This window comes from Equus asinus, chromosome 4 (genome assembly GCF_041296235.1).
Source record: "Equus asinus isolate D_3611 breed Donkey chromosome 4, EquAss-T2T_v2, whole genome shotgun sequence".
NCBI classification, from domain to species: domain Eukaryota; kingdom Metazoa; phylum Chordata; class Mammalia; order Perissodactyla; family Equidae; genus Equus; species Equus asinus.
The window spans coordinates 98,935,798-98,959,679 of NC_091793.1; the positions used below are offsets into that span (position 1 = coordinate 98,935,798).

Sequence of the window (23,882 nt, forward strand, 5' to 3'; positions counted from 1 at the left end):
ATGTCTTAGTCATACCTGTGTCGCTGGCACTTTCTAGACTTCCTGGAGCATAGTGTATGCTCAGCAAATATTTGTTCATGAATAAATGAAAAAATAAACTGCTTAGCACCAGAATGGATAACTTAAGACATTTTTGAGCTCTTCCAAGTCCTTGATAGTGCTATGGGCTAAATAGTGGAGTGGGGGGATCTTGTGTGGCACAAGGTAGGGGCTCTTTGTTACCTCATCCCCACTCCGAGAGACCTGCCACAGAAAGAGGGAAAAAGGAAGGAGTGGATACGAAGACTTTGCTGTGTATCCCACCCCTATCTCCCACAGGCTGTGAGGCTGGTTTTAGGGAGGGGTGTGTGTGTATCTGTATGTGTGTGATTATTTCCTAGGTAGGGGTGATCACAGCTGCATCCTCAGGTGAACTGATATGGCCTTCGGCGGGTACCTCATGGAGAGGCATCCTAGAGCAGAGACTCTGGGTCCAGAGCAGAAGGGCTCGGTCTGGGAGGAAGGAAGGGAGCACCCAGGCATGACCTCAGGGAGGCAGGCCCAGCCGAGTGGGCCCAGGGGACCATTTTGTCTAAAATTAGACTTTATATACATATCTACATAAACTCACGGAATGTACTGAAAGAAGGAGAAGAACATAATATACCTTTAAACTTGTGTTCCATTAAACTAACAATGTGTGATGGATTGACATATTTTTTAATAAGCCCTGTAATGTCTTTGTGAACAGCACCAAGAGAGTTAAGATGCCAATTCATTAAACGTAAACATTTAAAGTATATTATTACTAGTATAATCCTGTTTTGGCCTTTATTTTTTAAAACACCAGCAATCTCAAAAACTAAAACCACCAAGGCCCCATTTGAGACATTCTGGTGCAAATATGAGGAAGTAACACCACATAGTGCTACTGGTAGTTCTCTAAATGTGATGTTTTTTCTGTCCCTTCTGTGCATTTTACACACTGTTCCCTGGACTGGGAGCACAGACTTCTCGTGTTCACCCAGCCTCATCCTCAGCAATATGTTGGGGGCTACATCTTTCCTCAAGACTCAACCCAGGTATCACGTCCCCCCAGAAGCCCCCTGGACCCCCTAGTCTGAGTTTGAGACCTTTCCTCTGAGATTTATAGCACCTGTCCTGTTCTTTGCCACTCATCTCTCTTCCCCATGGAGTGTAGATCCCTTTAGGGCAGACACCATGCATCTCATCCTCTTTGTGCTCTCAGAATTTAGCACAGTGTCTGGCATGAGGCAGATGCCCAGCTCTTACAGCAAGATTCTGGGAACCTCACATTCCTGGCTACGCCCCTCCCCAGAGTGACAAGAGCACTGTTTTAGTGGGAGGGTATGGTTCTAAGTCAACATGTGTGAATCTCACCCATTCAGCAGAAAGCGTGCCAAGTGGAGAGAGACCCAAATGCCACCCAGTTGTGCATCAGGACTCTACTTTCTTTTGTCCACCATTAGAGGTTCAGGGGCAAAATTATCCAGAGAGAAAATTGTCATGGGAGAGAAAATATGAAAATGCTAGCACGGTGCAGGAAGACAGTGGGAATTGAAATGTTCTGTCTGAGGCAGACACTGTGGAGCATGGACTTGGCGGAGCTGAGGCAGCCCCTACTGATGGCAAGGCTGTGCTGAGCCATGGGGCTCTGCCTGGCACATGGCCTTCGTTCCCCTAACGCCCAGTGATGGCCTGAGTTTGCTTTCTGTAGTCCCACACGCAGGCTTTCTGAATACAAAAAACTTTTTCCATTCCCATTCAGGTGACTTGCCTTTTGCAATATAGTCAACAACAGCAGCAAAATCATTGAGGAACAACTTACCATAAGAGTAGGATCGAGTCTTGAAAAGATTGAAAACAAGGGGAAATAATTTAGGACTACCCAGAAGATATTAATTATTACTCTACTTTCATGGAGTCTTCAAGACTACTCTACACTTCACCCAAGTGATGACCACTTGCCTTAATGTCCTGGGGAGTTGTTAGATGGAGGCCATAAATATTTCTGGCATTTCCTGGCACTGTTCATGATCAAGATCCTTGGCTGACAGAATGTGCACTGGAAACAGACATATTAATTAGTCTAACTAATTCATTGGAGTAATTAATTATCTAACACTTACCTAATTAGCTCACACTTCCACCTGTCAGAGCCAGAGGTAAACGCCAGACTGGAATTCGGTGGTCCTCCTCATTATACCCTAAAAATAAATTGAGGGAGACAGCACGGAACGCCAAATAAAAGTGTGAAGTTCCTAAAAGTGCTAAGTGGGCATGCTGAGTCTCAAAACTGCCAGTGGTTGTTGGGAAAGAGCAGCAGGTAGAACCAATCTGAGGTGAGTTATGAGATAAGAGACTTAGGTATTACTATAGACTACCAACACTAACTTCTGTCCCCAGTTACAAAAGCAGCACACATGTTCAGGCTTATTTTTCCTCAAAGTTGTCATTATCTTCACCAAGATCAGTTTTTTCAGGGATTTTTGGATACCTTGGGCAAAATGACAAATGTCTATTGGGTGGTAGCAGCGGCAAGATTTAGGCTGCTACATTGGTTCCCTATCTCCTTTCCTTTTCATTCTGTAATCTTTGCTAGCTGGCTGAGATGGACTGAAGGAGGCCAGCATGGAATTCAAGCAGTTTGTCCAGGGTGACTGTCACCAGGAAGAAGAGTGTCTTCCAACATGGTGATCCCAGTTGAGATATGGGCATTTGATTCTTCACTGCTATGCACCTTCTTAAAGAGAAATCCATGCACATTATGAAATGCCTTGTATCTGCTGCTGTTTGAGCATTTATAAGCATTTTAGGCTCTGATTTGCTTGAAAGTCATGAGACTATTGTTCTGGAAGCTCTCAGGAGCATGGAACTTCAGCTGACTGCTGTGGAAGCTTAGGTCAAAAAGGAACAGGATGAAGTTTCTCTAAAATCTTAGATTTTCCATCCCCAAAGCGTAAAGTGAGAAGCAGCGGCAAAAGTAGTGAATTCATGGGTTTCTTAACAGAGACACTGTGTTTTCTGAAAATCTTAAGCTGTATTTTCTTCTACCTGGTTTGACCTCCCACATCTGGTTCATTGGATTTTATAGGCAGCCTGGGGTTTAGCTTAGTGAAGCCCTGGGAAATAGGTTTTGTTTAATTGTCAGACCTTCTTTGCGAATTTGAATGGGCAAAGTTCAGATGACAGGGCATTCTGAGGTCCTGCCTTTGATGTTTTTCTCATTTGTGATCACAAAGAATGAAAACAAGTTGGTGAGGGGTAGGAAGGGGTGGAAAAATGAAATGTTTGGTCACCGAAAGTTCTCATGTGTACTGGACACATTTTTGAGTCAGCCTGGTGGAGTTGTTATGGAAACCAGTTGAGGGCTTGCATCTATATACAGCTGTCCGAAAGTAGACAAGTCTGTGTGCTACCCTACACCCATGCTGGGACCAAGGCCAGATGTAAGGCACAGGCACGCTGGTCAACAGTTAACAAGCTAACCAACCTAGTCAAGGAGATAGGATGCCACACCTTCAAAGGCAGCCTATCTTCTTGGGGAAGTGTTGGTCTGAGAGCTGGGCTGTAGTATAACATGTCATGTCAAGAAGGATATTTTTGAATTGATAAGGAAGTTTAGAATGCTAAAGGAAAATTCCCATTAGCAATTTTAAAAAAAACAAGTTTTAAGGAAGGGTGTCATTCTAACTGGAAGCTGAACTATTATGATTCGTTCTATAATTTAATAGCAAATCACAGTTTTTTTCTTTCCTGACATCAACTTAAGAGTGACTATCCACATGGTACAAAAGATGGTTTCAATTTTACTGCTTCCAATAAAGCCATGATCTGACAGTAATACATACATTGAGGGAGTAATTTTGATTTTTCGTTTGTTTTGATCAGATGGATATTCTTTGGGTTTTGTATTAAATGTTCAGAAGACGGACCTCTATAGTTACATAAATTTCTTAAGTTTAGAGATGATATAGTTGGAACGCAGCTCACAATACAAAACAAAATAAAAATAATGCAAATTTTCTTTCCAATGGTATTTTCATTCCTTGGTTCTTGGGGACAGGGGTTGGCTCAACTAAGAAAGTGGGGCAATATGTCAATTACATCGCAACAACAAAAACAGAAAATGGGGTAAAGGAAGTCACAAGAAACATGCAAAAGTCTAACTAACCTGCATGAGCGAACAAATTGAAAGTCCAGCCTGGAATTCAGCTTGGAGTTCAGCCTTTAATTCCAGGACCGTGGCCTGTGTCTGAGAAATAATTAAAGGGGCCTCCCAGTGCCTAAGGGAGATTTCACTGTGTTGCAGCATATTATGAAGTGATCTCATATGCTTTGTGATGGACTTTTCATAGAATTCACTTTTAGAATACCATGTATGTTATTCGTCTCAGGGGTAGACATAAATCTGCCAAAGCTGTCTGCAAATTTAGCTCCAATTCTTGCCCCAGGTTCACAGAACATAATAGAGCATTAATCTTCATGAAGCTTAAGGAATTTTTGTGAATTCCTTCTGATTCACTGAGAGTTGTATGAAATGTCTGGCTTAGAGCCTCCATTATGTCAGCGTTTCAGAAAATGCTCCACTTACCCATCCTAAGCAGAAGTAGCCTCCTACCAGGATCATTTCTTCAGGGAAGCTAAGGAGAGAGAAAAAGAAAAATTATGAAGATGAAGATAATGGTAAAATGGAAATCCTTCTTCTCAGCCAGCACTTTTCTTTGGTTACCAATATTTAACACTGGCTATGCTGTGTAACTTGTCATGGTTTGCTAAAAGACTTTATTCCCAACCCCACCTTTGACCCATGTTTTAGGAAAAGAAAAGAAAATGCAAAACAAGGCTGAGGAGGAAAGAGGACACGCAAGTCTATTTAGTAAAAATTATATATTTTGGAAAGGTTGAAGTATTGCAATTGCCAGATTCATGCTGGGTTGAATTTGGCCTGATACCTCAAATTAGTCTTTCCTTTGGCCATTGATACAGTGATCATCTTAGAAGTGCTTCTTGATGAGTCTAATAGGATAAAAATCTTTGACAGACATGCCCCCCAATTTTTTGACCAAGGAATCATGAGACGTTGGGACAGACATCAAGAAAAACTAAAGAATATCTGCTAATGAATTAACAGGAGTACCATAATTGATAGAAGAGAATATAGTTAATGGTTATACTGGTTTGAAAATTTCTTCTTGGAGACAGGAAAAGTGGAGTAGATCAGTGACTTTAAAAATGTCAAGGTCCAGATCTCATTGATGAATTGAATCAGAATTTCTAGGGCTGGGGCCCAGGTATCAGCACTTTTTAGAGTGCTGCAGGTGATTCTGGTAAGGAGTTAGAGTTTAGCATCACTGCAGTCAATGAATGACACTCTTTCATAGAGAAATGATTCATGGATTCAGTTGAGAATCCAAAGGAAAATCTCCAGATAGTGAGAGATTGACAGTTTTGGCAGAGTACAACAGAAAGCATGAGAGAAGTTGGAAGAAAAAGTGGATGGCAGCATTTCTCCAACTTTAATGTGCACAGGAACCACATAAGAGTTAGTTAAAATGCAAATTTTGATTCAGTAGGTCCAGGGTGGAGCCTGAGACTTTGCATTTCTAACAAGCTTCCCAGATGATACTGCCAATACTTCTGGTTCCTTGACGACACTTTGTCTAACACAGGACCACGGATAAACATCCTCCTACCTCTCCCAAGAGAAGGGAGATGTCCTTTTGCTCTGAGGCTTTAAGTCTTATTCTGAAGTGGTAGAGTGTACTAATATCATGAAATGTTTTATTTTTGAATACAGCGTGATCCACTAACTAATTAAAAATCTCTTACTCTAAATGTTTTTGAGGAGAAAATTAATAGTATTTCTGTTCCACTTCCTGAACAGTTAAATTTAATTCAACAAATAGAATTTCTTGAGACTTAGGGATTAAAAAAAGATATATGAGACAGCTTGCATGAGGGAATTCACAATCTTTCTGGAAAGACAGAAAATTAACATGTGAAATGCTATCTATCAGCTTAGTGTGAAAAAAATGCTTTAGGAGCACAGTGCTGGGCAGGAATTCATAGTGACTAAGGAGGAAAGATGCTTGGAAAAGCCTTTGTGGAAGAAGTGAGATTTGAATTTGACCTTGAAGAATGAGCAGGATTTTGATACATAAAAATAGAGGGGAATGAGAAGGATGTTTCAGGAACAAAGGCCTAAAGAGGGGTCCTCAGCTTTGCTCATCAATCATATGGAAGATTTTAAAAATACTTTCAGAGTCTAAATTCGTTGGGGCCTGGGCACCAGTGCTTTTTAAAAAGCTTTCTGGTGATTTTAACGATCAAGGATCACTAGATTTATATGAAGATACAAGGTTTTTGTTGAGATATTTAGAAGTAGTTAGCGGGAAATGGGAAGAATGTTGTGCAAAGAAGTCCCAGATGTTTCTTGGCAAAGGTGGCTTGACCTGTTGTGGCATGGGGTGGATAATTTGTTATCACTCATAATAAAGCAGTATATAATTGTTATTGAAATAACCAAAGGCTGTGGGTGATGTGTTTCATAAATATGAATGAGATTGAATTAAGGTCATTCCTACAGCAGCAGTCAGCTCACTGTCTTGCATTCCATGACTTGCATTACTTTAACGAGAGTGAGGAAGGATTGGTGGCCCAGCCATCATTGCTGTGATGGGGGCCTGGGTTTGGACAGTGGCCACTGGGGTGGAAAGGAGGTGGTATATTCAGCACAGTTGCTGCAGTCCTTAATGGCGGTGTTACTCAAAGTGTGGTCTTCGGACCAGCAACATCAGCACCAATGAGGAGCTTGTTAGAAATGCAAATTCTGACACACACATACCCAACCTGCTGAATCAGAATTTCTGGAAGAGGAGTCCATGAAGTGTCCAGTGATTCTTATGCATGCTAAACTTTGAGAAGCACTGGTCTATGGAGCTAAAAGAGACTATAGGACCCATAGATTACATACATACATGCAGTCAGACACAGACATACACAAAACCTCCTGGAAAGCCGAGAAGGAGGCAAAGACATGTGCAGAGAAGTAGAGATAGCAGTGAAAACGGCAGGAAGGGCATGTGGAAGGATCCCCATGGGAGCATAAGGCTGTCTGTAAGTCTTTACTAAAATTAGGTCTTTCACTTTATCCCTCCCCCCTTCTGCAAGCTCTTTAGCCTTACTTTTTTTCCTTCATGCCTTTTCTTGAGCGTTCCTTTTCTTGATAAGCTCTCAATCCTGTTTCTCCAAAACTATGTGCCCATTCCTTCATTCTTTGCTCCTATTATACCCAAACTGAAACTCTCCAGGTTCCTACTCAGCTCTCTGCTTCCACTCCATCATCCTGCTTCATTTGTTTCTCATTTAAATCTTCGAATGGGACAGAGATCCTTTCCAAGTACTTTGACCAAACTAAGAACCTTTCATGATCACGTAGGCTACTCCTGTTTAAAATATCAGTGCCTTCTTGCTCAATCCAAAACAGGTTGTTAGCGTAAAGAAGCGAGTATATGCCACACAGCCATTCAGGGGTCCAGAACTTTCTACCTAGTGGCTCCACCATCTCCTGCATTTGGCCAAAAGACAAGGAGAGAGAGAGTGGGAGAAAGAATCAGATTTGAGTGAGTTACTATTTTTTAGGAGCCAGGCCTAGAAGCAGATGTATCACTCCCATCCACATTCCATTGGCCAGAAGTCGATCAGACGACCTCACCTTACTGCAAAGAAAGCTGAGAATATAGTTTAGCAATGTGTCCAGGAGAAAAAAGAAAAGGGATTTGGTGACTACACAGTATTCTTTGCCACACCCTACTTTTTCTTGTCAGTGTCACTAAAGCTAGTACATTTCAGGTTCTCAATGTTGGGAGGCGTAATAGTGAGAGCTGGTTATTCTGTGTTCACTGCATATCAGGGATGTTACAAATATTATCTCATTTAGGCCTTAGGGCAATCTTACAAAGTAGTTATTATCTTCACTATTCCCATTTTATAGATGGAAAATAAAGAACAAAGATAAAATAACTTACCCAAGGTTGCACAATTAATATATATATGGTTGAACTGGTAGTGGAACCCGGGCAATCTGACTGTAGTAGTCCAGTAGTTTACGTTACACAGCTTCCCACGCAAAGAAAGAAGATGACTGTTAGGGCCAGATAGAACTGGATAGAAATGACTGTTCTGTAATTTACTGGTGGTACAATCTTGCAACAAGTTTCTCAATTTCTGTATGCCTCAGTTTCTTCGTTTGTAAATTGGATTATTATTATTAAATACCTAACAGAAGGGTTATTGGATTAAATGAGGTAATGTATTTATTATATGTAGTTTTCATGCCATTGTGCAATTTTCATACTTAGTGCTATGCCTGGCACATGGTAAGTACACAGCAAATATTAGCTATTATTGTTATCATTATTATACCGTATTGCTTCCTGACAAGTCCTTTCATCTTAACTGAAGGTTTGTATCCAATATTTGGGCTAGCAGTAATCATAGGTGTAGATTGATATCCTTCCTCTTTTGTGTGCTTTCTCTGCAAATTCCTTTACGTGTTTTTCATATTACTTTTTTCCGGAAAAAGATTTTTCGTGTTAAAAATCCTTATGTGTATTCTATGGATGAAGACATTCTCTATCATATGGATTTAGGAAGAAAAACACAATCTACTAGCAAAGTTTGGGGATGTAATGGTAAAAGTATTTCTAACTTTAGGAAAAATGATTGAATTTCGTTTGCTAATATTTCTTCTTACTTTCCCAACATAAACTTTATACATTTGGCTAGAGAAATGTCAGAGGTCCCAAAAGGAAGCGAAACCACACTCATTTTCTGGAACAGTTTAGAATGTGTACATCATGAAGAATTATTTCCACCCCAACAAGACACAAACGTTCCCAAACTAAATCTAATACAAACATGATTATTTGGCTGCTCTGGGCCCTGGAGATAAATACAATTTTATTGACAATACTGCTGAGTGTTCAGAATTCATTATGATTCAGGTCACTGTTTACCATCTACATTTATAGCTGTACCTCACTAATTCTCATTGTATTAAATCATAAAGTGACAACACTATATTATTCCACTTCTTGAGAATAAACATCATCCAATATTTTGCATTATTAAGATTTTTGTTTTTTCATAAGAAGTATTTCATGAGAAAATTGTTTATAAAATACTGCTAAGATCGTTGTACTTTTGAATTATGTATTTTATCTTAAATATGTTTTAATTATGAAAGTGGTTTGTGTTCATTATTTAAAACTAAGAAAATATAAGAAAGAACAATGATTTTTTAAAACAGACCTAAAAAAACTACCACCTAAACATCAACCTATTTCTTTTCTTCCAAACCTTTTTAATGAGTAGACTTAAAAATAGTTGGAATTACGTAACTTTGCATCCTACATTTTTCACTTCACTGTACGTCATTAACATGTTTCCACATTATTACATTTTCTTTGAAAAACATTGTTTATGGATGTCAAGTGGCTGTGCCATATTTATATAGTTTATCATTGACTTTTATATTACAGTATTTTTCATTAACAAATTGAACTCAAATCGATATTCTTGTCCCTAAAGAAGTTTCACATTTAAGTCTATTTGCTTAGGCTGACTCACAGAAATAATCAAAGGGAATAAACTTTTAAAAGAATTTTTGTTTTCCAGAAGACCTACACCTATTCACAGTCCCACCAGTAGAGAATTGGGCAGTTTTCATTTGACTTTTATTTACTTTGTAATTACAAGAACAAAAAAAAAAGCTCTCACCTCCACTATTTTGATAAATCCTTCACCTTAGCTCTTTTAAGTGGGTTTAGCAGAATTCATTTCCTCCATAAAATGAGGAAATTGAGTGCACAGCAGTTAAAGAAGGTTAAAGTTACATCAAACACTGACAAAGCTAAGACTTGGACCAAGGACTTGGTTCTTCCAAGTCCAGTTTCCAGGGTTCTTGCCCGCTGCACTGGGTGGACTCTTTGAGTCATAGTAACTGAGAATAGTCCATTAATTGGGAAGGGGAGTTAAAGAAAAGGGAGGAAGAAGATGAAGAGGTTAGCAAGAAGAAGAAGAAGAAAAAGAAAGGGAGGGAGGCAATAAGGAGGGAGGAATAAGCGGGACGGAAGGAGGGAGGGAGGAAGGGAAGAAGGGAGAAAGAAAATAAGTAAATCTAGGATGTTCATTAACACTAGGTGCTACATTGCTTCCTCCCCTCCCATCTCTCCTAGGGTACCACGATGTGTGAGCGTGTGGGATGATTTCCTGGCAGCAACATGACCCGCCCTTTCCCCACTCCTTTCCAGCTATTTGCCTTTCAGTGTCCTCCCTCTATCTTTTGCTTCATCTTCTCAATGTAACCTCTCTCCCTGCTTCTGTTTCTGATGTTTATGTTCCAAAGAGTCATTGAGCAAGGCTGCCTTTGATAGTCACTAACCAGACTTTACCTGGATTCAAGTGTTAGTTTTGAAGTTCATGCTTCACAATGATTTTCCCTGGACCCTTATCTGGGGATAACTCTGATTAATTAAAAGACTTATCATAATTAGCAAAGTAAGGTGTACATCTAATTAATAAACTCAAAAGCCTTAGAATATGTTTTTGAGACAGAATGTGATCTATTGTCTACATATCTGGGTATCTGTCTTTCTTTACCATTGGTGGAGTGCTTTCCATGTATCAGACTCGGTATTAGGGAGATGCATATGGTATATCATCCAATCCTCATGAGAATAAGGCAGTTAGTTATTATCCCCGTTTGACACATGAGAGGCTGAGGCTCAAACACGTATGTAGTGTTATAATATAAATGTGTGTACATATGTATGTACACATGTATATATATGTTATAACAAATATATCTGTATATATGTCTAAACATATATCTATAACACTACACCAATAGGTATCTATACATATATCTCCACAGATGCATGTCTGTGAGAGGTATAACACAGCTGGTAAGTGAAACACCTGGGATCAAACCTTAGGTTTCTCTCATGAAGAAAGTAATGGCTTTTTCTCTATTTGAAAGAAAAAAGAACTACATTTTGGTACTTTAAGTGTTAGTTTCTGGGAAATCATTGGGAGGGACAGCTTTGTTTTAGACATGAAAATAAGGGGACTCACATACACACAATCACACACACACAGAGTTGTTTCATCTCTGTTACAATCCTAGGCGTCAGGCCTTTACCTCTCTGCTTGACTAGATTTCATCAGTACTTATTCTCACGCTCAGTCTGTCATAACCACTATCCAACCTTATAAGATCACCATCCACCTGGTTGTGGATCCCTTCAAGAGATGCTTTTTTGGATAGAAAGACATGCGCTGGTTTAGAGTTTTGTCCCACTCTATTCACAGAATAGAGAGCAATTCTATTCACAGGGCCATTTTGATGGCTAGGAGGCTGTGTGTGTGTGTGTGTGTTTGTGTGTGTGTGTTGGGGAGCAGGTAATATCATTCCAAATGATTGGAACTGGCTGTTCAACCTATACCAGGATTCTTCAGAGGCAGCAGGTAAAGTCTGATTGATATTTATGGATGCTTTTCTCAGAAACTTGCCTTCTTCCAGCCATATTTTTTTTTCTGCTTTATCTCCCCAAATCCCCCCTGTACATAGTTGTATATCTTAGTTGCAGGTCCTTCTAGTTGTGGGATGTGGGACGCCATCTCAACGTGGCCTGATGAGCGGTGCCATGTCCGCGCCCAGGATCCGAACCCTGGGCTGCTGCAGCGGAGCGCGCGAACTTAACCACTCAGCCACGGAGCCGGCCCCCTTCCAGCCATATTTTTATCTTTGAATGGGAAGGTTCAATTTCTTGACTCCCTTAAATCCTAAGGCAGCAACCCTAGCCAAGAAGAGAGGACATAATCCATCAGTACCAGAAAACTCAGCCTTGTCTTCACAGAGGTGATAACCATTGTTAATAGCATTATCTTCAGAGGAAAGGAGAACACTGGGTATGTAAAATTTAAACCTTAAAGATTCTAACAATCACTCCTATTTCCTTCATTTCCTTACTTACTATATTTTAAAAGGTTTTGTCAGCTGCTATTGCAAAATATCAGTGGCTTAAAGCAAGGTAAGTTTATTTCTCACTCACATTGAGTACAAAGTGGGTATTCCTGGTTGATGAGAGGCTTTCTTTCAGCTGGTGATCCAGGGACCCAGGCTCCTTCCATCTTGTTGCTCTGTCATCTTTAAGGACTGGCTTTCAAAGTTTCCCTGGGTGTCAAAATCCATCCAGCAGATGGAAGAAGACAATTGTAGGATCACCAGTGGGAGATTCCTATAGGCTAGGATTGGAAGTGGCATCCATTACTTCTGTCCACATTCTAGTGGCTGGAACTCAGGAATATGGTCTCATCTAACTGGAAATGAGGTTGGGAAGTTGAGTTTAGTTGTGCATCCAGAAACAAGGGGAAACAGCTTTGGTGGACAGCTAATCAGTCCCTGCCATACCAACTGGAATGACCAAACAATTGAAAAATATAGTGGAGGATCTTTAGAAGTTAATTCAAACTAAGCATCCAAATATGTCTCTTATAATGTCTTTTATAAAATCATTAGCTGGTACTCTCCAATCTCTCTTTAGAAATTTCAAGTAACATGGAAAAGCATTACCTTGTAACACTCTGTCATATGCATTTTAAAAGTATTTATATTCCTTTGCTAACATACAAAATACGTAAACCGCAGTAGGACCTGATTAATACAACATGGCAAAGTTAAGTCTTTTAAGACACTAGACATATTTGAAAGTGAGTTCATTCTGGCAGTCATTAGGCAAACTCCTTATCATATTCTCATAATACTTCAGTCTCTTTCCTAGTACATTCCTATCTTCTTTGATAAAAACAGAACAAATGATAATTTTGTTTGGGATGCAAATCATAGAAAGTGTCACTTAAGGTCAATGTTGGTTGGTGGTCTCCAGTCATATTTCACTTCTCATTAAAGCAGCCAGACTGAAAATTGTGTCTAGAGGCAATGTTTAGTAAGTCTGATTTAGGAGGAAGGATTCAAGAATGAAAATGCTTCTGTCTATGCATATCATCTTTATGTCTCCAGAAACATTCAGAAATTCCTGTTGATTACAGCAATATCTACAGTTCAAAAGGAATTCAAACCGCAAGCTATTCTAACATCTGTTTTGGTTTTATGGTCAATCTGAATAGTTGTAATTTACATTCACTGGCACCACACAATGAGGTTATTTTCAAACTACTGTGTTTTGTAAAAAGAAAACAAAAAACAAAAAAAAGACCTCCTTCTACTAAGATCTTGAGCCAAGTCTTAACTAGCCCTGTGAACAGAGGGAAAAATTTTACGAGTAATCAATAATAATTTAAGAACTAATCTTAGACCATGGTCTTACCCTCTTTGCTACTCAGCCTTATGGCTAACTCAGCCTTATAGCCTCAATGCAGTTCACTATCAACTTTAGGCTCCATCAGAGAAACTCATAAGAAGATACAGAAAAGACAATAATGAGGGTAGAAGAGAAGCAGAGGGCCTGGATAAAAGGATAATTACATCCCATAATTGAGAATGAGTGTGGCACAGGAATTATCGCTAAATGGAAACAGAATGCATCATGTAATCAGACCACCCAATAGGCATGGTAGATCATTTGTGAATGGAGGCAACTGCTCTACAGCCCCAGTTAGGTATTTCCTTAGACAGATCTTCTTTACCCCCATGAGGGACCTCACTAGCAAGCCTCTGATCCTCTGCCTAATGCTGCCCACATCAGTCAGGCACCACCGACTGCCTTTCCTTACTGGATTTGAACCAGCTTCATTTATACTAAGTTCTACAAATACGGAAACAATAAGCAACCTTAAAAGCAGGGCCAGGAAATTGCTACGTGATATGAAAAAGAGTAGTTGATCACTCAGAAGGTGCCTGGCTTTGTGCAATGTCCTCCACCATATTCAGTCCCATTTTATCCTCACAAAACCCTCTGAAGAGTATTGTGTTTTCCCATTTTGGAGATAACGATCTGAGGTACATAGAGATTATATGCATAACAGTGAGCAAGTTACTTAATCAGTGACAGGTTTGGGATGCAAAGCCAGATTTATCTCACCTTAAACAGCAAGTGTTTAACCACTGTTGAGTTATCTTTCTGATTCAGAGCTTCTTCAGACTGTGTGCACCTCACTGCTTAGCGGAGATTCTCGAATGGCTTTGAGCCTGGCACCCTTCTGTCGACTGTACTGCCTCGGGTCTCTGACATCTGCTGTTGCTCCTCCTCCACTACTGACCTCTGGTACTCACCCGGCTGGCTGCTTATCTACCTGCTGTCAGGCCACTCCAGTCCTCTCTCTGGCATCCTCCTTTCCCATCCCTGGGGTGATGTACACGGAACAGGCTATCACACAAGCAACCAGCAGACAATTGTATTACCACATTTTATTAGATTTGACACCCTTGACTTGCAGTACTTATTGTAATTTCAGAGATGTTAAAGGTGAATAAAACAAAACCAAAACCAAATCATTGGAATTGGTGAAATACTGAATGAGATTTGCAGTCTACAATGATAAGGCTTCTTCCATGAGAATTTCTTCTAAATGAGAAGTTGGAAAGTCTCGAGGTGATTTCTTTAAAGCCCTAAGTTAACATAATACATTTCATAATAAAAATTTATGATAGGGGATGTGGAATCAGACAACATACCTAGAACTCGTGGTTTTCCTTTTGTTCTCTTGTTACTTCATTCCACGTCCTTGGCACTCACACACCAAGCACACAGCCTGCTAAAGCCCCACAGCAGGATGTCTCTTATCAACGTAAGATGCTGGTTGAAGTTCACTGTAAACAAAAACACCAGGAAACCCTTACTTGAACAAAATCAACACCTACTTTGATTTTGTGATTATCTTTTTCTTTACTAATTAAGTATATCAAACTTTGTGTCTGTTGCCTTATTTACAGGTTAGTGATGCAAAATTAGTTAACTCGTTAACACAACCCACGACATCTACACATACTCTTAAGTAAATTACTGAAAAATAAAATAAAAAGATTAGAGTGAAAAGTTGACCCTTGGTTCTTATCCCAGTTACCAAGGCAGGTAATTGTTTATTTTTATTAACAGTTTGTCTGCATTTGTTGGAGCCCCAGGAGCATGGAAGCGTTCGCCCTGTTTCTGCACAAGGAGCAGCAGAGGAAAGTGTAGAGGATATAAAGGACAGCTGTGCTGAGACAGGGATTGTAGGTACAAAACTGGTCCTGTGCTCTCCATCAGTGTAAGTACTCAGGGGTTGCGCTTCAGGTAGTCCTCACAAGCTGGAGAGAAAAAGTGGGGACTTCCGAACGTAGGAGTTCTTTCCCCCCACTGCTTTGCATTCTCAACAATTAAATTAAGTGTCCAGGTGTGACATTCATTATTGGAAAAAGTCCTAGGGGCAGAACATAGCATTCAGTGTCACCTTAGTTTAGTTTATTAGTCACTACTTAGCTATTTGAGTTAGGGAAAAAACTCTCAAAGCACACCTCTTCTCTCTTTAGTTTACAACTGATTAAGCCAAGAGCAATTTTCTCCCTTCTATTCCTTATCCAGCTTTGGGAATGTTGAGCTTTTAGTACACCGGGGCCAATTTTCAGAATTGCAAAAGCGGTGCCATTTAACACTATAATAAGCCCACTGAAAAGCTGCGAATGCATTTCCACAGAGCTCTTATGAATTACTCCCGTGTATTTAGAATACGTTAACAGCTCTGGACCCACACCGTGTTCTAACACAAAATAAAAGTGAAATGATTTGCAATATTAGGGAACTCATAGACCATATGCCCCTTGGACTCAGGGTTGCATACAGTTATGAGAGTGTGTATGTGTGGGCACTCAGCTTGCCTAAGTTTGTCTCTCCGCACAGGGTTGTATTCTGAAATGATAGTTCTGAATTTGTTACATATCTGGATACTGCAGCCCTCATAAGAGGCACAGCCAGGCATGCCAGGGGACAGGGAAGGGCCTATCGCAGAGATGCGACAATTGCAAGGAGCTGAATTATAAGTGGTTCCTGCACCAGGGAATAGCCACCATCCATCGATCCCTCTATAGTCCCTGGTGATGGAAGGATGGATGATCGTAGCCAGAAGGCTGGAGTAAAGAAGGGAGAATTATGTGGTGTCAGTGGGTAAGCTAAGTTGATCTCCCCTCTGGGCCAAGAATGCCTGAAATCTTCTTTGGGCTCAAATGGGAGAATCCATTTGTTTATTCACCTGTTCATTCAACAAACATGTAGAATATCTACGCTAGAAGAAAACTGAATATCCTCTGATCTTGGCAAATTTTGTCTTACTAAATTTTGCTTGACTTTTAGTCTTTTTTTGCACATAAGTGGGTAAGGACAAAAAAGCACCATTTATAAAAATGTGAAGCTATCATAAATAAGCATTAAAACTTCAGAGTAAGATACAAAAACAGCAGTAGACTGATCCTGCTGTCCTGTCAGTGAAAAAGAGCTGAAATGTGTATCATGACCAGAGGTCAGCCAATTAGAAATGGGCCTCACTAGGCAGAGGATTTCCAACTGGGACCCCTTCTTTGAAAATTCCTCCTTTCCAGCAGCTGCTGAGATGTATGTGTGTGTATGTGTGTGTGACAGAGAGAGACTTTAGCAGAAACACACAAGCACATTTGTCATTTGATCACCATGTCGCATAAGAAGTGATAATCATAAACCTATCAAATATCTGATTTAAAAGGAACATAATACATCAAATAATGGTTCTTTCTCCTAATTTACAGTTGAGGAAAATGAGATTTAGAGAGTTTACTCATTAGTGGCAGAGTCAATGCCAAAGCCCAGACTTGTTCATCTTGGACACGCAAATTAATATCGGTTTGATTCATGTCTCCAGAAACTTAAAATGCATTTGGAGGTCAGGGCATGTTCAATGGGAACCAAAAATGGGGAACCCAGAGGTGCAAAGTTTCCACAGTTCAATATTCTTGGTGGGAGAGGGAGGGAACTCAGGAGAAAGCCTCATGGTCATGGCTGTAAGGGTTTTCCAGATTTGTTAATGACAGAACTAGTGACAGACATCACCTAATTGCCAAGATGCTCCTGGTGTTTTCTTGCACACAGAGTCTTTGTGCCCAAGAGCAGAATACATTTAGGAGCACACTTGACTCTCTGATGTTATGTTAGGAGTGAGATCACCATTAATTCTAAACTCAGCTCCAGCTACTACAAATTCCAGCATGGAGGATCTTTCTGGAGCGTTATTAGAACACACTGTAACCACCAGGAGTCGCTAAATCCTGTAATCTGTATTGACCTCTATTCTGGTGACATTGATTCTACTGTTCCAAATGCTGAAGAATACTGGGGTTATGGTCATGATCTACAGCAACTTAACCTCCCCTACACATTCAGCATATGCTCCAAATTGTTAGTTATGGATGTAACCTACATCTCTACCCTCGTACTTTTCAGAGCTCACACAGAATTAACACCAAATGAATGAGGCCATAGGAAAGCAATGAAATGGATTTATTATTCATTTAGTCTGGTGGAAAAGGACTAATTACTTGGTAGTCAAATTTATATTTCCTTGAAATCAAGTCAATCTTGCAAAAAGCTCTTTTTCAAAGGCTCACTATAAAGAGCCCAGTGGGGAGATGAGAAATGACACTGCCCAGACACACCAGGACACCATGCCTCCCCACCTTCTGCTCTTGATGATGGGGGCCGAACTCAGTTTAACTGGCAGGGAGGTGCCTCTCTCTGATCCTCACAGATGGACACATCTATCAGCATGTCACGTAGGCGTCAGTTAGACCTGAGTTACGTTTTCCTCAGCTTTGGCACAGTCATAATGACTATGCAAATTTATCTGAGGGCTGTTCACTTGTAATGAAGGAAGAAAATATGTCCTGTGTGTATATCGGTTTGCAAGATGTATAATGACTTTCTCTTTTCTCTCAACAGCATGGCATGGGCCTCCCCTCCGTTTCTATTATGCTTCATGAACTCATCAAATTACTGCACCTTGACAGGAGCTACAACGTTACTATGATCGGGAGAATAGATGAGAGGGGTTGATTTCTACTTTTAAATCTAGGTGATAGTTCCATACAGGGCAGCTGCCAAAAGATACCAGCGAACTCAGACCCCGGCGGAAACCGAGATGGGCTAAAAAGTGTCGGGAGGCTTGGCTTGAGGAAATTTAAAGAAATTTAAATTTAATGAAATAGTTCCTTTTAGCCTTCTTTTTTTCTCCACGGAAACCTGGAGTGAGAGGTCCCACTGCCTGTGGCCCAAATGGACTCAGATATTCTTAAGGGAAAAAGTGGAAGAATTGCTGGGAAATATGTTTTGAGGATAAGAGTAAGTTTTGAGGGTTAGAGTAAATATTGAGGCTTAGGAACTTTATAAGTGACAGAAATAAGCACTTTCAAGTAAAAAAATAATCACTAGGATTTGCCTTGTTTGTCAGCTAGATAAGCAGACTTATTTGATAAGATAGCTCTTAGGAAAACATTGCTCACATCAGTGACTATGTCCCTTCTCTTGGCTGGGTCTTTTCCTCATCAACACACCAGAAAAGATTAGGCTGGGCTTTTAAGGAAGGGCCCATGATGCTTCCTAAGGTTTTCCCAGAACCTCCCCTCCTCCCGTCTTCCTTGGCTGGTCAGGCAGCTGGTCAAAGACCTTGTTTGTGCTCCCACATTGGGTTGAGGTAAAGTTCTGAGGAAACCTCCTTCTTTTTCAACCTTTTATTCAGGAGCAGATCTTATGATGGGGTGGATTTTACTATGTCACAAAATGCAAATACAGACAGGACATTGTAACTAGAAAGGTTTGGTTGGCAGAGCGACAGAACTGAGTGGGAATTATTAAAAAATCTGAGATTTTGTGAGGGAAAGGGCATTAGAATTGTATACTTTTGGACCAGGAAAGGACCTCAGAAATCCTGACACAAAGAACTAGAGAGGTGACTTGTCCAATATCACAGAGCTACAGGTGGTTGAGCCATGCTTCTCTAGAAAGAGACATGTTCAAAGAGACAGTGCCCTTCCCACAGCTGTGGTATAGGAATGAAGGTCCAGCCAAGGGCCTCACAATGAGATTGAGTAGGACACCTGTGGAGGTCCATCCAGAAAGAGAAGGAGAATGTTAGCAATCAGTGTTGGATCAGTCATCCTTCTGGACTGTAGTTTATTCAATGTTACCCCAAATAGTCAACAGTAGGGAACAATACATTTGGGGATAAAATGGATGACATTGTTATTAAGTTTGCTTATAATTCTCGGGTAGTGGAATACAAGGATCTGCCTCTATAGCCCATGCCCACGCAATGTACTATCCTGATTGTTGCAGTTGCCGCTTGATATTAACAAGTGTCTAGCATGTGCAAGGCACTCTGCTGACCATCCTGCTTGTGATCTTGGAATTCTAGGTCTTTTGGTTAATGGCAACATGATACATACAGCCCATAGGCAGTACCAGTATCACAATGAGGACCTACGAATCGTGGCCAATTAAAGCACTATGCTGTTGTGGATACCTTCATTTTGAAGTTTATCCTTTTTAAGAACTCTTAGCTTATAAATAAGATGAATAAGATGTATTTGTTTGTTCTGTTTTAAGCAGCATTGCACTTGGAGACGAAGGAGGCACAGCTTATTCCTCTGCTGATATTACCACTCCTTAGATGGGCCAACAAAACTTGGTGAGGATAAAGTATTCAATTAAACAGTATTTTGGCCTTTGAGAGATTTTAACCATGATGTAAATGTCCTAATGCATCTAAATATTAGGATGGCATGTGAATAACATCATTTTTAATGCACACATTTTCAACTTCATTCCCAATCACTTTCCTATTCTTAAGACGTTGTGAATAATTCAAGGAGTCACTTGTTTGACTTACTTAAAAAGTATCTGAGCCACCAAGCCTCTATCATCAGAGCTCACTTTGGATCTCTAGCTGGATCTTCTGAAGTTTCCTGTAATTACTCTATGTTGATTAATATTGGAATTTATAAAAACCCAGAAGGATATGGCTGTGCTCTATGGCAGGTCTTGGTAAACTTTTTCTGTAAAGGGCCAGATACTAAATATTCTAGGCTTTACAGGCCAAATGGTTTCTGTTGTAACTTCAACTCTGCTGTTGCAGTGTGGAAGAAACCATTGACAATATATAAATGAATGAATATGGCTGTGTTTCAATAAAACTTTATTTACAAAGTCAGGCTAGAATTGGCCCATGGATTGTAGTTTGCAGATCTCTGCTTTATGGCATCTCTATGGATGCATTCACTCATTCAACAGATTTTTATCGAGTAGCTATAATGTAATAGGCATAATGCTATACCTGGGAGACAACAGTGAACACATGTTGCTCTTGCCTTTGTAGAGTTAATGTTTTATTAGGGAAATTCACAAGCAAATGAGTAATTACAAAAGTGTGATGACAGTTAGAACAGAGAGAGTCTAGGATGCTCTCAATATATATGCAGGCTCTAAACAGAAATCAAATGGGTCATAAACTGGGTCAAAAACTGGGCCTGGGGAAACTGAATGTAACCTATCTGTGTTGCCTTTAAATTTTCATTCGCCTTCCATGGATTCAGACCGTTTGAAGGAAGTGGTTTAAGCTGACACCTGAAGAATGAGTTGGTGTGAGTCTGATGAAGGGATGTGGGGGGAAGAGAATAGAGCAGTCCAGGCAGGGAAAATAGTAGTTGGCAGAAAATGGTTTCTTAAGTAAGCTTGAGTCCTATAAGCAAGGCCGATTTTATGGCATTGGAAGTTCAGCCAAGAGGCCTAATTTACATGGGGTCTGAGAGGGGAGGAGGGAATGGATGTGACAAGAATCAGAAGGAAGAGAGGATAGAGATGCAAAGAAATTGTAGTAATCAAGGAGTTGCAGAGAAGATGAAACATCAAGTAGTCACATCACTTGGTGAAAGCTACTTGCTGGCAGGCTCGTTTAGTTTATTCCTGACCTAATTTATTCAAATTTGTGCCCGAAGGCCGGTACTAATTTGCATGTCCAAGAGTCATGTTTGTCTTGAAATCTAAACCCCATCACATTGTAAATGTGAATCTGGGAAGACAGCAAATGTAAATGCCTGTTCTGAATGTTATTATTTAATTGCATTTGGAAAAGAAAAAAATTTAAAAAATGAAAATAGGGAGAATCATTCGCAATGAGCGTTAATTAATGTTGGCAGAATAGATTACATATTATGCGTCAAAAACAAACTCTAAATGACATTCTTCTGTAATCACTTATTCATTCCCATGTTTCCGGGATTGCACAGGCATCTATGGTAATAATGGATACAATCATAGACTCTTTCTTTAAGCCCCATTTGAACAGGTAACTTGGTAACTTCGTCCTCCGAAGTACTGAACTTGACAAGCAACTGTAGGAGGAACTATTTTCAACTGTAGCAAAGAAATTCCCGACTTCCCAACCCTCATTGGACATACACCGTGTACTTATGATTTTTATAAAGATGAGAATAACTAATAAACTGTGAAAACAACAGAAAATTGCCAGCAACTCTTTGTTATTCAAACCCATGATTTATATTAAAAGCTCCACTTTAGAAAATTAATACTTGGGGATTAAAAAAGGAACTGAAATAGCCTTTTTAACTTACTAAAGCATAGAAATGTGAGGACACAATAAGCAGCAGAGAAACACCCATAATGAATTTATATTGAGAGTGGGTTTAATCCTCCGAGAACAAATTAAACACTAAAATGCAATTAGTGATGTTAGCAAAATCCTATCTCTGTTTATGCCTTTAATTTAAATTGGTGACTCTAGGAGACGAGGACTATTCTGACTCTATATTTATGCCGATCTGATTCAGGAAAGAATAAGGACCAGGAAAGGGGGAGAAATGTTTGCGGGAGGAAATCCCAAAGGAATGGGGTGGTCTCAGAGAGGTTCTTTTATTTCTTGGCCATGACCAAAGGGTCCTCAAGTCAAGTTTAGGGACAAATTGAAGGTGACCACCAAGCAGCAGCTCTTGCTACAAGGGGAGAGGGGCCAGGAGAAAACACCCTCAAGGACAGGCTCTGCTTATTCCAGAAGAAAGAATCTAAGCAAGGTTGGTAACATTCCTGGGAGGGCATTCTAGAAATCTTGAAGTGTAGTTGTGTTTGAGTATATCATCAAACTACTTATTACTTCATTTTAATTATTTTTATTTTTCCCTTTGGATCAAACTTAGGGTAGCATATTAAATTTTTAAAAATTATATATGAAGACAGGCTATATTATCTACAAATTTTACTTCAGGTTAGTAAAGGTGCTGTCACTATATATGCATTACAAAATAGGAGAGATGTTGGCTCTTACAGAGTTGAGACCCTCTCTTGTAAGCCACTGGCTCCTTCATCAGGAGAGCCACCGATGAGTTTAAGCCAGAGCTTACAAAGGACAGCCTGTTAGAGTTGATGTTCACACTCTTTTTAAAATGTGAATTAGAGGCTGCCCTGATGGCCTAGTGGTTAAAGTTCAGCGCTCAGCACTTGGGCAGCCTGGGTTCGTTTCCTGGTCGCAGAACCACACCACCCGTCTGTCAGTTGCCATGCTGTGGCAGCAGTTCACATAGCAGAACTAGAATGACTTACAACCAGGATAGACAGCCATGCACTGGGGCTTTGGGGAGGAAAATAAAAAGAGGAAGATTGGCAACAGATGTTAGCTCAGGGCAAATCTTTCTCTGCAAAAAAGAGAAAGTGAATTATTTTGCTAACATTTATAATTCTGGAGATTTCATGTGAAAATCCAGATTTTCAGCTTCTTGAAATAACATACATGACATAAAAAATATAAAATAATATATGCATGGCAGTGCTGGCAAACCCTGGTCCACATCCAGGGCTACATTCGCTGAAGCTGAGGTGAGGCTGCTCCCCTCAGACCAGGCAGACCTTGTTGACACTACCTGCTTGTTCTGGGACAGCTGAGTTTGAAATGATTTAAATAGCACTGCATTAGAGGTGCTGTCAGGCAGCCCTGAGGAGGAGGGAACAAGGAGAAGCAGACAGCCAGGATGGAAGTGGAATGAAAGAGATGGAGGAAAGGGAGAAAAAGAGAGGAAAGGGAGCCAAAAGAGGATCGTGCAAATAATGGATGGTGACAGAGTGCTGTTGGCTCACCTACTTCCATCAGGCCATCCTTGCGAGTGGGGAGTGGAGAGGTCTGTTCCTGTACATGCAGGGTGGAGAGTAACAGCACCAGGATTTTCTTCACCTCCTAGTATCCCCACTAGTCAATACAGGTGAAATTATGTGATAGATGAACACTGAGAACAACCTAGAAGGGAAAAAGTGATCACAAAAGGGTAGCATACAGTCAAAGAGGTGGAATAGCAGGCAAAAAGGTAGACAAATCGATTGTCTGTATCTACTGTATATGTCTGTATTTGGCTACTACTACCGTCATGACGGCATATGAAAAGCTGCAATGTCCAAACCATCGTCCTGATTCTCAAGTAGCGTATGAGCATCACAGAGTCTTGAAGCCCCTTCTTCTCCTGCAGCACTCGTCCCTGGGGCATCCCCCAGTCACGGAAGCAAACTAGGATTTTCCTCATAGGGTAGAACTCTCAGCGGCCCTCTAGTTCATACTGGCCCTGACAGTGCTGGCTGCTGCAGACACTCAATGGTTACTTGCCCAGGAGCTGGGGCACTCAGTGCCATGGAGATTCTCCTCTCTATAATATGAGGCTCTCGAGCTGGGCACAGCCTTCTTCCAGGTCCTCTGATGGGAAGATTCAGATGGCTGGGTTTATCCTACCTTGGGAGCAGGCCCAAGAGTTAGAGACAGCCCAGAGCACTGAGGCTGACAGCAAGCCTCTTAGTGACGCCACTACC

General features: G+C 40.4%; 1 protein-coding gene across 1 annotated transcript in view; it reads left to right on the plus strand.

Moving 5' to 3' along the window:
- The first annotated feature begins 8,367 nt into the window (after positions 1-8,367).
- The window catches only part of UPP2 (uridine phosphorylase 2), a 28,881-nt gene continuing 13,366 nt past the window's right edge, over positions 8,368-23,882 (plus strand). The window contains 9 exon segments of the mRNA XM_070506611.1: positions 8,368-8,381; positions 8,467-8,667; positions 10,372-10,402; positions 15,123-15,183; positions 15,186-15,224; positions 15,227-15,273; positions 17,967-18,082; positions 21,295-21,427; positions 21,430-21,503. Of these exon segments, the coding sequence (XP_070362712.1) occupies positions 8,368-8,381; positions 8,467-8,667; positions 10,372-10,402; positions 15,123-15,183; positions 15,186-15,224; positions 15,227-15,273; positions 17,967-18,082; positions 21,295-21,427; positions 21,430-21,503 (716 nt within the window).